The sequence below is a fragment of the Balaenoptera acutorostrata genome, chromosome 2 (genome assembly GCF_949987535.1).
Source record: "Balaenoptera acutorostrata chromosome 2, mBalAcu1.1, whole genome shotgun sequence".
NCBI lineage: Eukaryota > Metazoa > Chordata > Mammalia > Artiodactyla > Balaenopteridae > Balaenoptera > Balaenoptera acutorostrata.
In genome coordinates, this window is record NC_080065.1 from 181,962,082 (window position 1) to 181,979,557 (window position 17,476).

The 17,476-nt window shown below is 41.3% G+C and overlaps 1 protein-coding gene across 2 annotated transcripts in view; it reads right to left on the reverse strand.

The window, feature by feature from the left end:
• Positions 1 to 17,476, reverse strand: part of SAFB (scaffold attachment factor B) — a 35,181-nt gene that overhangs the window by 15,674 nt on the left and 2,031 nt on the right. For both annotated transcript variants that reach the window (XM_057540829.1, XM_057540828.1), the window contains exons 2-5: positions 15,987 to 16,071; positions 5,565 to 5,629; positions 5,273 to 5,483; positions 2,174 to 2,232 (exon numbers count right to left, since the gene is read on the reverse strand). In XM_057540829.1, coding sequence (XP_057396812.1) covers positions 2,174 to 2,232; positions 5,273 to 5,483; positions 5,565 to 5,629; positions 15,987 to 16,071 — 420 coding nt within the window. The remainder of the gene's footprint in view (positions 1 to 2,173; positions 2,233 to 5,272; positions 5,484 to 5,564; positions 5,630 to 15,986; positions 16,072 to 17,476) is intronic.

The window sequence follows — 17,476 nt, forward strand, 5'->3', positions numbered from 1 at the left end:
GAATGCCTGACACATATCAGATAACCAATTTTCACTTAATTAATATTATAGCATTAGTTTCCAAAAATTGAAAAGATCGAGGGAAAGAAGGCACAGGTGGCTTGACCTCTGCTCTTTGCACGGTCATACCACCCCTGCCCACCTGGTCAACTGAGCCCTCTCCAGTGTTACACATGCCTGCTTCTTTATCTCTTCTAACCAACAACCCACCAGGCAGCCCTAATTCCTAAATATCCCTCAAACTCTTCCCAGGAAGCCCTGTCAAGTCACACCATTGTTATTCCTTGCTGACAGTAGCGCTGGTTTTACCACCCCCATTGCCACCTCCCTCTCCAGCAGGGCCATCTGCACCTCACCCCACCCCTGACCAAGTCCTACACATCCCTCGGCATTTAGCTTAGGGGCCACCTTGTCATAGAGAGGCTGCCCAACTAAAGGAAGGGACTTTCTCTCAATATGTGGTCCCTGACCCCTACGTTCCCTCCGCACAAACTACAATATTCTGGAATTCCAGCCAACGCTGATAAGCACTGTCTAGGTTCCAGGCACAAATTCAAGCACCTTACTATATATATATTAACCAATCATCACACAGCCCTAGCAGGTTGGTACTACTATTAGTATCATCCTTCTTTTCACAGATTAGGAGACAGGCACAGAGTGGCTGACAAACTTCCTCAAGGACACACAGCAAAGCCAAGATTTAAGCAAAGGCTATGTGACTGAGAGTCTGTTTATCAGTCCAGGCCTCAACTCATCGCTCTGTTTACATAGGAAGGATGGAGACCAACCTTTCTTCTCATGCATCTGACACAGCACAGGTGCTTAGCATATGAGTTACATGGACGTGAATGGTTTGCAACTTCCACTGGGCACTGACCTGCCATTCTGGGGAGCCCTAGGAAACTGTTCACTTTCTTAATAGTTTCATTTATTTGTAATCAATTCTTTTTCATTTCATGCTGGGAATTAAAGATTCTACACTGAAGGAAACAATCATTTTAGGCAGAACAATTCTCTCCTAACTTTCCCTAGAGAGAAACGCGTACGTTTCTATTTGTTGCTGAGAGGAGCTATACGTAAGCGTCTGGTTAGGATAATATATACAGGAGTCTTTGACCTACAGAGACACTCAAGAAAATGACAAGACCCGCTCCGTCTTTCCCTTCTGAGTCAGGAACAGGCTGTGTCACTTTGCAGCTGGAGAGAGACATCAGCCCTAAAGGTGAATTGGGTTTCACCAAGTTTCCCTGAGATTTGCACCCTCCTCAAGGCCGGGGTTCTGGCTCGGTAATAACAAACCTTGCCCCTGCCTGGCAGAAGCAAATGAAGATCTTGTCTGAAAGGTGATTTCCAATTAAGCAGCATAGGTGACATTATTAAAACAAACAAAACACAAGGACTGGCATAAGCTGACTGGCAGTCAGCTTACTTATGACTGGCTTAAGTATTTTCATTTCCTCACAAAACCTTCTACTGAAAATCAGCTACCCAGCTTTATTCCAACAGTTTACATCTACAGGCTGGCAGAAAAAGGAAAAGGAAACTCAAGATCCACATTTATGCAAACCATATCTGAAAGTTAGGCCACATCTCATTTGTTCTCATCTAAGATTTAACTTCCACACAGATGGTAGTCAAACAGCCAAGATGACACAGTCATCAAAAGAAATCTGTGTACTTTCTGAGAAAAACTTCCCAAAGGCAGAACCAGAACCCGAGAATCCATCTTTCTTCCCAGCTGTGAGGTCAGCGCTCTGGTCACCCCCTTGCATCCTCATCCGTGCCCCATTCGTCTCTCCTGAGGAGGGGGTGTCCCCCTTGCTGTCTCATGTCTCATCTAATAGTCTTTCTGCAGAGGATGCCATCCAGAACAGACCCAACAGGCTGCCCTTCTCCCACGAATCAAATTAACAAGAACCCCGCAAACACACCCTCCTCTCAGCTGCAGGGACGCCACAGTGCTTGGAAGGGAAGCCAAGACGATGAGCCCTTTTCAATAGGCATGTTATATTAGGGGAAAGTGGAAAGCAAAACCCCCTCTACAAAAGCCAACAAAGGAAATAAACTTTGCAATGACTTTTAGTTGGGACTGCCATACAATATTGGAAGTGGTTTCGAGAGACTGGTCTAATGTTTGATTCTAAAATTATTGAGACATACAACAATTTACCTGTAATATAGTGAAGTCAGATGATGAAGTATCTAAATTGTTTATAGTTTCTTTGTCCTCTACCTGTAAAATAAATGGAGAATAAAATTTATTACATCAATAATAAGGTAACATAATGGTACATCCATACAGTGAAAAGCTACAGCCATGAAAAGTCACTTAAGATGAAATTCTAAACACAGTGCAGGAATCAAAACAGCATTATATTGTGATTCCACCTCGAATGAAAGAAATGTACATAAACATATACCTGTAGACAGACTAGGAGACCCACTAAAATGGTATCAGTTTGGGTTTCAAGATGCAAGCCAAACAAAGAAAAACAAAAGTCTAAGTTAAGCAAAAAAAAGTACAACTGGGCAGTACATGGGCTCTCCTGGTAGACTGGACCACCAGGTTTGGGGCTGTTCTTCCAGGAACAGCATCCAGAGTCACGCTGCAGAGTGGGCTCTTGGATTTCCATGGCCACCACAGCTTGCCGAGCCTGGACGCTACTGCTGCTGGGACTGCTGCTGCTAGGGCGGCTACTGCCCACATGGGAAGGGCTTCTCCGGGAACCCTGCCACTCAGCACCATCAACTTCCAAACTGAGTGTGGGGACAGGAGCATAGGACTGGCAAAGCCCAGGTGACCCATCACTGCCCCACCTGCAGGGGAAGAATAACTGGTATGTTGAGCTTCTACTCTATGAGGTGGGCTCTGTCCATAAGGCAAGGGATTCCCCAGATATAGAAAGGGGGTTCATAAAATCATTGTTGTGTGACCTAACATAATTTAGATTGTTTGTTATAAAGCCCTGAATGTTGGTTTATTTTTGGGAGGGGGGAAATAGTTTCAAAATATTTTATAATTAGCATGTATTGTTATTACCTTTACTTGACTAGGAAACCACCTTGCACCACTCCTTCCCTCCCCTGACACAGCCATCTCAAGACATTCTACACAGGCTCACAAGAGCATGGGCACACACGCATGTGAAAGACTGTCTCCCCTTTCTCTGTCTCCATGATTAGTAGCACATTATTCTGTTCCCTGCCTTACTTTTGCTGCCATCTTGGAGATTATTCTAGTTCATATAAATAAGCTTAGTTCACTGAGATGGTATATAGAAGTAGTAACTGTATTACTGGAAGGAGTAATAAATGTTATGGTAACAGTAGCAATAACCCTACTGCCGTCTGCTATACGATAGGTGCTGCTCTAAGCCGGGGTCAAGGGCCAGATAGAGAGTATTTTAGGCTTTGTAGGCCAGACGGTCTCTGTCATGACTATTCTACTCTGCTGTTGTATACAGAAATCAGCCACAGACAATTGTCACAAATAGATGTGGCTGTGTTCCAATAAATCTTTGGCCAGCTTGATGACTTTTGCTCTAAATTAGCGATAAGCATTCATCTATTTAGTCCTCCTCAAACCTACTATTTTTGCAAATGAGGCCCAGAAAGATTAAGTAAATTAGCCAAGGTCACACAGCAAGTTAAGTGGCAGACCTCTAGTCAATGCTGTTAACTCTTAAACAACTGCTTCCACTAAACCATGGTTATTTAACCATTACTGATAGACATTTAGGCATTTCCAGGCTTTTGTTACTGAATATATTATTTTCTAATCACAGGGAATAAAACAGCCTTAAGGAAAAGCAGTCAATAAGGAAGGGTTTCACTGCTCTCATGTTTCTGGTACTCCTTTTTAGGAAGCCAGTGAATGAGACTCATCAAAAGATGAAACAATTGCATACCCTATCTGTGTCAAAATGACTCAATCGTTTCTCAAACCGCCCCCCCCTTTTCAAAGATGACAATCTGCTACCTCTAAGGGTATTGAGGATCAGTTCCAAAAGAAAATGCAAACACATTCCAAGGAATGGCATGGGTGGACCAGCAGAGAACAGAGCTTCCTTCCCCAGGGAGTACTGGAGTACTTGGGAGACACTCCACAAAAGATGTGAGGAGGGCTTCCCTGGTGGCGCAGTGGTTAAGAATCTGCCTGCCAATGCAGGGGACATGGGTTCGAGCCCTGATCTGGGAAGATCCCACATGCCGCGGAACAACTAAGCCCGTGAGCCGCAACTACTGAGCCTGCGCATCTGGAGCCTGTGCTCCGCAACAAGAGAGGCCACAACAGTGAGAGGCCCGCGCACCGCGATGAAGAGTGGCCCCTGCTCACCGCAACTGGAGAAAGCCCTCGCACAGAAACAAAGACCCAACACAGCCAAAAAAAAATTAAATAAAAAAAAAAAAAAAAAAAAAAAAAAAGATGTGAGGAGGACTATGAAAACCAGGTGTCTCCTAGGTCCTAACACCAAGTCCTAGGAATTCCTACAAAGACGCCTCATGGCTTCTATTTTTCATTGCTTCTTCTGGCTACCTGAGAAACGTTCATCCTCACGGAAATGACACAATCCAGTAAATTTAACAGCACTGAGATAATGTGGTGTATGAGTTAAGTACATGGACTCTGGAAATAGCCTGGTCTTAATTCTTATTCTCATATGACCTATATATTGCCTGGAGATATTTCTTTACCTTTTTACTCCCCAATTTCCCCAACTGGAAAATGGGCATAACAGCATCTATATATCACACAGTTATTGAAAGGATTAAAGGAAATGCCTAATGTCTGGTAGACAAAGTTCAATAAATAATGCCCACCATAATTGCATCTAACAAGAAAAAAAGCTAAGGCTTTAAAAACAACATCAAAGTTAGTGTTAAAGATTGACTAGGCGAGTACCAATTGGTTGACAGCAAAAGACCAACTTTCAACCTCTGTTTTGGTATTTTCAAGGCATCCCAGGTGTTACACCACAGACCAATCTCCTATAATAAACAGGAAGATCTACAATAGTATCCTCAAAAGGCTTAACACTGCATGATACAAATGGAGAGCATATACTCGCGTTCCTCACAAGACACCATTTTTCAATGAAGCAAAGTGTGTTTTTCAGACTCATCTGATTTTTACATGTGAATGGATTAGCCCCCATTCTACTCAACTGGCATTAAAAGAACTTAACTCCAAATATAAAACTTATCATCTATTAAGCTATTTGAGGAATTATTACGTTTAGGGTACACTGTAGAGACACTGCCGAGTTACCTACAGCATGTTCTTGAAGCGGCTCAGGAAGCTCCTTCATTTCTCCCTCGACTAGCTCTCTACTATCAGACAGGGACTCCGGGAGATTATCAGCATCGTCGTCGTCCACACAATCTGCAACACTTCCATTATCGATTTCTGCTTCATCCAACACACTGATATCCATCATGTCGATGTCCTGCAAGTTCTCCAAAGTGGTCTCAACATCCTCCTGTGACAAAGAAAATGCCACCGTCAGATGACTGTCATGGGTCCACGCACGGAGCTGATGCACTGACAAGGCTGCACATACCTGTCCATCCCCAGAATTTTCCTCTAGCCCGTTATCTTCCACACCCTCTTCTTCTGGTTTGCGCCCTGGAGGAATAATTTACAGCATGAGATCACTGATATGCACTTTCCAGATGTGACAACTTTCACTTTTATAGGCCCTAAGCACTACAGAAATAAGACAACCTAAAACACCCGTGGCACTTCTCCATTTAGGAACACCATAATCCAGGAATGGTAAGGCCATTCTGCATAAGGCAGCCCCTCTACTACCCCCAAGTAGAAGTGGTTCTGTTCTTATCAACTGGCTGTGGAAGTATGAGGAGCCTGAAATGGATTCTTAATAAGGTGGAGGTAGACTAGACCTTTTCCAGGCCTGCCCTTCTTGTTAAGTGGCTTTGGTTATGGGGAGAAGAGTATCTTATATAAATGTGCTGCTTTGGGGACTTCCTTAGCGGTCCAGTGGTTAGGATTCTGCACTTTCACTGCCCACGGCCTGGGTTCAATCCCTGGTCGGGGAACTAAGACCCCGCAAGCTGTGTGCTGTGGCAAAAAGAAAAAAAGAAAAAGAAAAAGAAAGAAAAAGGGGGGGGGGAGAAAAAGTGCTGCTTAAGAAAAAAAAAATCTATCTATCTATTTACATGGCTGTGTTGGGTCTCAGTTGCAGCACGCGGGATCTTCGTTGCTGCGTGTAGGACCTTCGTTGCGGCATGTGGGATCTTTAGTGCGGCAGGAGCTAGTTCCCTGACCAGGGATCGAACCCGGGCCGCCTGCATTGGGAGCGCGGAGTCTTAGCCACTGGACCACGAGGGAAGTCCCTGTGCTGCTTTTTAGTTAAGGAATGTGGAACATGTTTTCCCACAGAGACAATGACATAAAAGGAAAACATAAAAAAGCAAAAAGAAAGTAAAAGCCTTTCACAATTTTACCATCTAGAGTTGGCCCTCGAGCTATCATACAGTGGCATGTATCGATAGATAGCCTCCCATACTGTGCTATGTATATACATGTACTTCGCTTTTAAAAATGGCACTGTAGGGCTTCCCTGGTGGCGCAGTGGTTGAGAATCCGCCTGCCAATGCAGGGGACGCGGGTTCAAGCCCTGGTCTGGGAGGATCCCACATGCCACGGAGCAACTAGGCCCGTGAGCCACAATTGCTGAGCCTGCGCATCTGGAGCCTGTGCTCCGCAGCAAGAGAGGCCACGATGGTGAGAGGCCCGCGCACCGCGATGAAGAGTGGCCCCCGCTTGCCACAACTAGAGAAAGCCCTCGCACGGAAACGAGGACCCAACACAGCCATAAATAAATAAATAAATAAATATTTAAAAAAAAAAAAAAAAAAAAAAAAAAATGGCACTGTACTGCTATTTTATAATCTTTTCATTTAATGTATTGTTAACATCTTTCTATACTTTCATAGCATTATATGGAGACACCGTCATTGACGTAAGTAATACCTATGGATGGAGATTTAAGAAAATGCTTATAAAATGAACATTCTGGTAATTCTTTTTTTGCATCCAGGTAATTGTCGTATTAGAACATATTTCTATAAATGGCATAGTTGGGACAAAGAGTATGTACGTTTTAAAGTCTTTTTTAAAAAGAAACACCCCATATATTATCGTGATACCCCAGAGGAAGAGTATTACAATCCATAGTTCCATTAACAGTGAATCAAAGTACCAATTTTTCTGAATCTTTGTTAAAATCAGCTATTTCTTTACCCATGCCAATGTGCTAGGCAAAAAAGGAATACTTGTTTTAACCTGAATTTATCTGATCACTGCTTAGGTTGCATTTTTTGGTCAATCGTTTGCACATTTGTAAAAATTTCTCATTTATACCCTTTCCCCAATTAAAAAACCTCTGTTCCATTTCTCCTCATTTTTAATTTGCATGTCATATACACAACACATTTTCTCCCAGTTCTTCACCAATCTTTTAGTTTTGTTTTTGGGTTCTGGGTAAATTTTACTTTCATGCAGCCAAAGCTATTAATCGGTTTTTATGTGTAAATGGTTTTTACCTTCATGTTTAGAAGCCCATCTCCACACCAAGACAACACAAATATTCACCTATATTTAGTTCTTTTCCGATTTCATTTTAACATTTGATTCTTTCACTTTCCTGCTGAGTAAGACTATTTTACAAATGCCTGTTCCATCTGGAAACTGATTTCCCAACACCATTTACTGATCTTTCCCCCCCAGTGATCTGAAACGTTGGTCTATGTAAAGAGGTGCTCATCAGCCACCTGTCCTTAGCTGCACAACCTCAGGAGGACTCACTTCCTGCGACGCCTATTTCCCCAAAGCAAAGATCAATTTCTTAAGACTACTAAGTGTTCCTCAAGTAATATAAAAGAACTAGATATTAATTTGCCTATATTTAATGATTAATCTCGTAAGTCTATATAGAATCTGTGTGTGCGGGGAGCTCAACCCTAATCATTTATACCATCATTCAGACGTTAAAAAAACCTCTCTCAAGGATGAGAATTTTCTTATAACATGTGTTACTTGATTCTTCCACATTCTAATTTCACTCATGTTCTCAGGAACATCTTATTTAGGAACACAGGGAATTGTGACACTAATACTAGAATGCAATACATTACGTGCAAGTAGCCTTGGCGGCTGACTGGGAACCCCAATACCATTTTATAATATTCCTATGGCAAAACATGCCTTGAGCTTCAAAAATGTCTGGAACTCAACCCAGTGGTCTTTGTAAATATGCCAGGAAGATACACCAGCAACGTTTCCACAGACTTACTGTATTTGATAAAGCTGGTTACCATTCTAGAACATGCACATTGGTTTTTGCCCAATTCCACTGAATTACTACTAGGAAAAAATCTAAGTAGACTACCACAAACTTGCCACCCTTTATACTGTCTTTCTCCCTTTCACAAGAAAGGCAGCAGGTTTTCATCAGGCAGACTCAGATCTCACGACCTACTGTTCTCCTGAGCAGTAAGCACAGGTACACTGCAGCTCAAATCCCTTCCACGGGAGAACTCTCCCAGCTAAATGACCTGACCAGAAATGTCAAGAGACTATGCAGTTCTAAGAACGTTTAGTCTTCAATATAGAAAGCACAGCCCTACTGGGATGCTTATCAACAATCGCCTACTTTGGGGGGAAGTAGGTTTGGGGAAAGACACCCTACTTTCCAAAGATGAAAAACAGTGTGTCTAAACGAATCCAAAATTAATGTGAATGAAAAATATTACTCTTGCAAAAACTAAAGCGACTGTTTTTGGTACTAAGGGAAAAGGTACTCCTCAAAGCCTTCTTCGGCAGAGTAAAACGCCTCCAATGTTCGCAGTCTCCAAACTACAGGCCTCGCTCAGCGCTTGTCTCCATAATCTGCTCCCAGCCCCCTCGCCTGGGATTCCGGTTTCTTCTCCCTGCTAAGCTTCTGCTTTGGCAATTACGTCCAACTCACCTGTTAGACCACCTCCCTGGACTTCTGCTGGGATATCCCCCCAGTATCCCATGTGGCCTGCTGCATGTGGAAAGGTCAACATTTTTTAAAATTTGCTTGATTACATAAATACATCCACACAATTACACAAATACACTCATTATAAGATTCACACCATTGGGACGTCCTTGGTGGCGCAGTGGTTAAGAATCCGCCTGCCAATGCAGGGGACATGGGTTCGAGCCCTGGTCCGGGAAGATCCCACATACCGCGGAGCAGCTAAGCCCATGCGCCACAACTACTGAGCCTGTGTGCTACAACTACTGAAGCCTGCGTGCCTAGAGCCTGCGCTCTGAAATAAGAGAAGCCACTGCAATGTGAAGGCTGCGCACCACAACGAAGAGTAGCCCCTGCTCGACGCAACTAGAAAAAGCCCGTGCGCAGCAACGAAGACCCAACGCAGCCAAAAATACATAAAATAAATAAATTTAAAAGATTCACACCATTTATTAATAAAAGATCCACCCTCATAAATGCATGAAAAAAGCTACTCTCCCTTCTCCCCATTGCACTTCTAAGAGGTAACCATTGTTACCAGCTTGGTGGTCCTTCAAAACATTTTCTTGGGGATTTACACACATATATCATTCAAATGGAAATAAACTTGTTATGTAATGGAACCATATTGTATATACATTCTGTAACTTGCTTTTGTTACTCAATAAAGGCCTTGGAATATTTTCTTGTGCTATATATTGACTCACTTCCATCTTTTATTCCATATTATGGAGTTCCTTAGTTTAGTTAACCTCCCAAAGCAGCTTTATTAATTTACCATCTCCAATAACTACCCATTTCCTCACACCCTCGCCAATGTGGGATATTGAGAATTGTGTAAATTTTTACCAGTGTAACAGGCAAAAATGATATCTCGTTATTTTTATTTGCTTTCCTTCAATTACCAGCAAGGGAATTTTTTTTTCTTGTATATAGGCCTTGTTTGTGTTTTCTTTCATCTGTGAACTGCCTATTCATAATCTCTGTTGTTCTTTGTCAACTGGATTGTCTATTTTATTAATTTGTAGGAATATTTAATGCTTTCTGGATGCTTACATGCTGTAATATTTTCTCCCAGTTGTTGTATCTTACTTATGGTATCTTTTATTAACAGAGACTTAAAATTTTCAAGTAGCCAAATTTATTTTTCTTTATAGTTTCTTTTTTTTAAGTCTCATTTCAGGCCTTCCTTACCACTATATTACAAAAATACTATTCTAGTTGGAATTTCTATCTTGCATAGAAGAAGGTAATACAGCTTTTCCCTACCACCAGATAGCCAACTGTTCCAACATTGTTTACTGAAAAATCCTTAGTGCTTCCTTTATAATGAACAAATCCTTAAACTCCCCACTCTGTTTAAATATCTTACCGTTAAAATGAGAGCAAGTATGCAACACTGTTTTTCAATTTTAGTTATTCTTGTGTATTTTCTTTTTGATTAATTTTAGAACAGACAAATCTCAAAGTTTCTTTTAGTTTACTTTGGGGGGAATTGAGAACTTTATGATATCAAGCCATCACATCTAGGAAAACCTTCTCAAAATTAGTCATGTCACGCTACTAGAATATTTCCTTTTAGCTTTACTTACTATTTAAGAATAGTATATATATATATATATATTTTTAGTATATCTATTTTTAATGGCTTCTGGCAATAACTTAAGTCTTTGACTTGTGGATGATCTATCATTGCCACCTCAAAAACGCAAGAGAATCAAGTGATGAACAATTATAACTAGCTAGTGAGTTTTGCAGGTGCACTGTTCATATTAGCCAGAGCTTTATTTATTTTTTTATGGCCACGCTGTTCAGCTTGCGGGATCTTAGTCCCCCGACCAGGGATCGAACCCCGGCCCCTGGCGGTGAGAGCACAGAGTCCTAACCACTGGACCGCCAGGGAAGTCCCATATTTTTTTTCTCATTTCTTAAGCTGTCATTGGCTTATTTCAGATTGCTTTACCTTTGTTTAATTTCATGAGGCACATTGAGACCAAAAGACCTTACAGACCCAGCACTGGCCAAGGAGTTGACATCCCAGTAGCAAAGAGTACAACAGCACGCTCCACAAAAAGGAAGGAGGGCACCTGGAAGAAATGGCTGATTCCCAGTGTGGGGCAGGGAAAGCAACAGACACTGGAACACTGTCTTGTGCCAGAAAGTAAGTGTTCACAGAATGAAGTGATCCTGTCAAAAAGACACAGGAGCCAGCCTGAAGGACTTCTCACTGGGACAATCTGAACATCAAAATAATAATCATAAAGGCTTACTTATGGGCTTCCCTGGTGGCGCAGCGGTTGAGAATCTGCCTGCCAATGCAGGGGACACGGGTTCGAGCCCTGGTCTGGGAAGATCCCACATGCCGCGGAGCAACTAGGCCCGTGAGCCACAACTACTGAGCCTGCGCATCTGGAGCTTGTGCTCCGCAACAAGAGAGGCCACGATAGTGAGAGGCCCGCGCACCGCGATGAAGAGCGGCCCCCGCTTGCCGCAACTAGAGAAAGCCCTTGCACAGAAACGAAGACCCAACACAGCCAAAAATAAATATAAATAAATAAAAATTAAAAAAAAAAAAAAAAGGCTTACTTATCACCTACTGAATAAAATAGGAATCTCTAAGTTCACGATGATAAGTGGGGGAGAAGGGCAAGCTACCTCTTATGGCAGAAAACCAACTACCAGAGATGGAATGACAAATTTAGAAAATCACCATTGGACGAGACTCCGTGGATGCTGACACTAGTGGAGGGTGAAATGGATATTTATAAGTCTCAAAGTATGTTCCCCATAGATACAATTACAAAGAGTAAAATAGTTAACTTTCCAGTGGAGAAACCCAACCCATACCACCTCAAGTCACTTACACAAATGGTCAGGATGTGCCTCTAGGGAGGTTAACTGAGAAAAATAACACTTCTGGTGGTATTTCTGACAAAAGTGTATAATTTGAACCTAATCATGAGGGGAAAAAAACCAAACCAAACCCAACCAAAAAAACCCAAATTGAAAAACAGGCTTCAAAATAAGTGGTCTGTGCTCTTCAAAAAATGGTAATGTCACAAATACAAAGAAAGTCTTAGGAACTGTTGCAGATTAAAGGAAACCAAAAAGACGTGACAACTGAAGGCAATGAAAAGACCCTAGATTTTTTCTTCTTTTAAGTTATGAAGAACATTATTGGAACAAACGACTAAATCTAAATAAGGTCTAAGCTTAGATTACAGTATTATATTAACATTAATTTCTTGATTTCGGTAACTAGGTACGATTATGTAATGTCCCTGCTTTTAGAAAATACTGCGGTCTCTAGGGGCAAAGGGGCACATACATGCAACTTATTCTCAAATAGTTCAGGGGGGGAAAAATATATATATAACATTTATTTTCTCTCTCTCTCTTTCTCTCTCTCCCTCTCCCCCCACCCTTCTTTCTTTCTCTCTCCCCTCCCTCCTTCCCTGTCCTGAGAAAGAAAAGGATAAAACAAATGTAATAAAATGCTAACATTTGGGGAATCTGGATGAGGATATATGAGAATTCCTTGTATTATTCTTGCATCTTTTCTAAGTATGAAATTATGTCTCCTAAAAAAAACATATGTTGTACATTCATGTTCAAGTTTTTGTGTGGATCTATGCTTTCATTTATTTTGGCTGAAGACACAGGAGTGGAATAATTGGGTTGTATTTTAGTTGAAGTTTCAATTTTGTAAGTATGTGCCAATTTTTTTCCCCAAATAGCATCATTTTACATACTCTATAGCAATGTATGGGAGTTTGTTTTTCTGTATCTTTGCTATTTTAATAGTTGTTTTCTAGCATTTCTAGTCATTTTAATTTTAATTTCTTTGATAGCTAATGACAAGCATTTTTTGATGTGGTCACTGGCCATTTATTTATATTCTCTTGTGAAGTATCTGTTCAAAATTTTGCCAATTATTAAAAAGCATTTGATGGTTATTCTAAAAAAAAGAAAGAAATTATGTCAAAAGAAACAAAAACAACCCAGCAACATAGAATCAGGCAATAGCTTAAAAAGCAAACATGCTGACTTTACTTTTCTAGTTAAATTATTTTGCTGATAATTATTTTAAAAGATTCTGCTAAACAAAGTATTGGTGTAAAACTACTTTGGAGGGATGCTGAGATTACTTGAGGTATGCTTTCTAGGATTCTGATTAAAATAATCAGATTTCAAACCATTTTGAGTTTGTTCAAACAGGGCAGATGAAAAAACTCTATTTTCAGTTAAAATCATGATAAAATCTAATAAGATGATTGTAAATAATTCAGAACTTATAGACTTGCCCTACCAAATATCAATATGTACTGTAAAACTCCCGAATAGAATCACACCAAGCATAAGAAACCAGACACATAAGAGTTTGTATTGGGAATTCCCTGGCAGTCCAGTGGTTAGGACTCCATGGTCTCACTGCTGAGGGCCTGGGTTCAATCCCTGGTCAGGGAACTAAGATCCCACAAGCTGTGCGGTGCTGCCAACAAAATAAAAAAATTTGTATTAAATGGGTCTATTTCACTTGAATCTCTAGAACAGGCAAAACTAATCTATGGTCAAAGTAGTCACGTATTTCCCCCCCCTTCGAGGGACAGGCAGGGACGATGACTGGGCAAGGGCACGAGGAGTCTGATAGGAACGTTCCATATTTCGATTCCTACTTATCTCACATCATATGCAAAAATAAACTCCAAAGGAACTCAAAATAAAACCATAAATACCACTCCAAAATGCGGAATGATTTAAAAAATAATAATTTTAAAGCAAAGGACTGCCTTTTAAAATACAACATAAAATCTAGAAACCGTACAGAATAAGTTGACTGCATTGCCTGTGTTAAAGATGGAAACTTTAAAGACCAAAACACCACAAACTAGTTAAGTCAAATGAGAGGCAGGGAAAAAACAATCGTGACATTTTATAGAGAGAGCCCTCAAGAGTCAATAAGACCAGCAACCCAGCAGAAAAATGGGCAAAGGGCATGAAAAGGCAATTCAGAAAATACAGATGGCCAATTATCAGAAACTGTCTAATCTGTGAAGAAATGTAAGTGGAAACTTTACCTGTGGAGAAATTCAGATAAATACAATGAAATACTTTTCTTCTATATATAAAACAACATTAAAAAAAGATAATATTCAGCATTAAGTGAGAATTTAAAGAAACTGGCACCCTCTCCCACCCCCTATGTTGCGAGATACTAACCAGTACAGCCTGTTGGAGAGCTATTTGTTAGTAGCTATTTTTAAAATAAGATGCACGTCTTTTGACCCCGGAATTCTACTTTCAATAAGTTAACAAAAACATATTCCTTCAGCAGAGATAGCTCTGGTTCACGTCTGTGCTGAAAACTGGAACAAACCCCAACCGTCTAGTAATAAGACTGACGAGCTCAACTGTGGTACAATCATATGAAGGATGACTACTCAGCTGTTAAAAGAATGAGTTTTTTATTTTCAGCACTATCGAAAAATGTCCTCAACACGCTAAGTGAAAAAAACAAATTAGAGAATATGGTGTGTAGTAGAACCGATTTTTTTAAAGGAAAGACAAAGGCACACAGGTGTGTGCACATCTTTCTGTATTTTTAGATGACTGCAGACGCATAGATAAGTCTGGGAAAATATGCCCACACTTTTAATAACGGGTTGCCTCCTGAATGGAAAGGAATTTCAACACTTTACTTAATGCACATTTGTATTTCCAAAGACCTTAACACAGGCATTTCTTTTTCTGTTAAAAAGAAAAAGAAAGCAAAAAAGGATATCCACAGGCTCTACTTTTTGCCAGTCTATAATTGTCTTTCTCTGTTGATTTTTCAGCACTCTTTGCCTTGGCAAAAACACTGACTTGGGCAAAACCAAAAATGCTCGATGAACTGTGGACCGCAGAGGTGACTTCATTCCAAAGTGAGGTCACTGACTGCTGTTCTCCCAGAGCCTATATACCACAGAGCATGGCTGATATTGGTGCCTGCCTCTTACACATTTCACAACCAATTCTTCACCACTGACCAGGTAAAAATATTTCATTTTGTTTTGGGGCCTGAGCAATAAAACCTCCAATTACCAAGAGAACTTTCAGGACAGCCCAAATGCCCAGTTTTAGCTAATTCTTTCTTAAAACAGCAGTTGAATGTCACTGAATTCCATTAGTAACTCAATGAATAAATACTAAGCAAGAAGAAAGATAAGGAAGACGCAGCCTCTGTCCTCAACAATCTGATTGTGACACAAGGCAGAATGAGATGTAAGCATTAACTCAGGCCATGGCAGCACAGAGGACCTAAGGCGAGAAGACCTGCTGTTGGTGGGATCAGAAGTTGTCTCTTGATGAACTAGGACTTGAATGCAGACAAATGGGGAAGAGGAGTGGGCGGAACATATAAGCTAAGGCCCAGAGAGCCAAGAAAGTAAACCACATGTTTGGGACCTGATTAAAGGTATATGTAACAGAGGAAGGTGGTGGGGGAGGAAGCGGGGAAGGGAAGATTTGGGGCAGACAGTTAGGGTCATTAATGGAATTAATGGAATCTGGCTTTTATGCAGTATGCAGTTTTTGAAAGCAATGTCTGTAAAAGTGACATCTCTGTTTTGGCCAGACAGTATTTAAAAGGGAAGTTATTTTCCACAAGTCAGGTCAATAGGAGACTCAAGTAATTCTAAACACTCTCTACTTAAAGAAGGTTAAGAGTCTGGATAAGCAACGGCTGCTGAGAAACCTACAGAGGAAAATAAGTAGAGGTATAAGTACCTCTTCCATCCTCTGAATTCCCAAGAACCATGGAAACAAAAATACAGTGGAGGGATCTTGAAAGAAAATGCAAACCTTCATTCAAGGTCCTTCTGATTCACAGGGCAGTCCACAAGCACATTAGCAAAGGAAGTCAGTTCTGAAAAAAGTTTCTAACATTAGCAATGCTTATAAAATCCTCCATACCTTTGCTGGATCTCTTTGATGTCTTCTTATTTCCTTCAGAGGTAATTTCAATTTCATCAGGATTACCCCCCTCATCTTCAATTGCCTAGAGAGAAGGTAAAAAAGTTCACCCAAAAAGGCAGCACACAGATTTGACTTTCACAGAAGCTTCAGGGTGCTGATCTGGAAAGGGCCTCTCCCCACCTGTTCATTCGTTCTTTCTCTTTCTACGTTGGAGCAAGCAAGGGCTCTGGATTTAGACTGATTCTACCAGATCTTAGCTGTGTGGTCTCAGGCAGGGTTACTTAATCCCTGTGAGTTTGTTTTTTACTCTGGAACAAGGGGCTAATAAAAGTTCTTACCCTGGAAAGCTGTCATGAGAATTCTTATTATCCATGTAAAGCAAGCACTCACCAAACATTAGGGTTATTTTTAACATTATCACCACAATCTGATTGATCCTATTCCTGGGCCCAAAAGAACTCAAAAAAGGGAAAGGCACGCTCTCCAGTTACCTACGACTTCACTCAACCATGGGCTGTTCGACCCTCCCTGATCCCCTCTCCACGTCACGCCTGTACTAGGCACCGTCTGTACAGAACACTAACACTCACTGCCTGAGTTCCTGCTGTGTGTGGCACGGTAGGGGATGTGACACGTACTACCTCACCCCTTCACAATCATCTCTGACTCCAGAGGTCTTGCCTTCAACCACTAGGGGGCCTGCTTCATCGGATACAGAATTATAAGGATCTCTTGGCAAGTCCCGCCTCCCCGTCCCAAGAGCCTGTCCTTCACTTGAGCAGCCCCCACTTATGCTCTGCACTGTGCCAGGCACCAAAGAGGCACTCAGGAGAAAAAACAACAACAACAGAAACAACAACAACAAAACAAACAGGACTGAGCGTGTCAATGCTGATATCCGTAGACACTAGGCCTCACGTTTAGGTTTTACTGAAAACCCTGTCTTTACTGGACTCTCAAACTCTGTTTAAACCCATTTCAAATGCTGTTTTATTTGTAAACAGTTTCAGAAGTCTCAAAGATTCTGAGGAGTTTCCTAGCTTGGAAAAGTCTAAATTCAGAATGCAGCGTGGAGGCTCCACACCTAACCTGTACCAGGAACAAAGAAACCTCTCCCTTCTCTCTGAAGCCAGAACCAGAAGGAAGAATTGGAGTTATGCCCTGGCATCAAGGAAAGCACAAACATAAAGTCCTTCACTCTCTTCCTGGAGACAGAAGATTCTGGAACACCATCAGGAGAATACAAAAACTACCCCAGACAGAAGGTGTACCAGTTTGCCCCTCAGTGTGTCTCCTCTAGGTGTAGTGTTCACAGGGTCATCCCTAGCGGGGACTGCAGGCTACGAGTCATCCTTACAGGCCTTGCCAAATTACACTTTGTGTTTTGCCTCCACCTTTCCCTCCTTTGCCCTTCTTAAAAAAAACAACAACAACAACTAGATAACGGAAGTATAAGAGAAGAACATCAGTACTTCCAGACTTGCTTG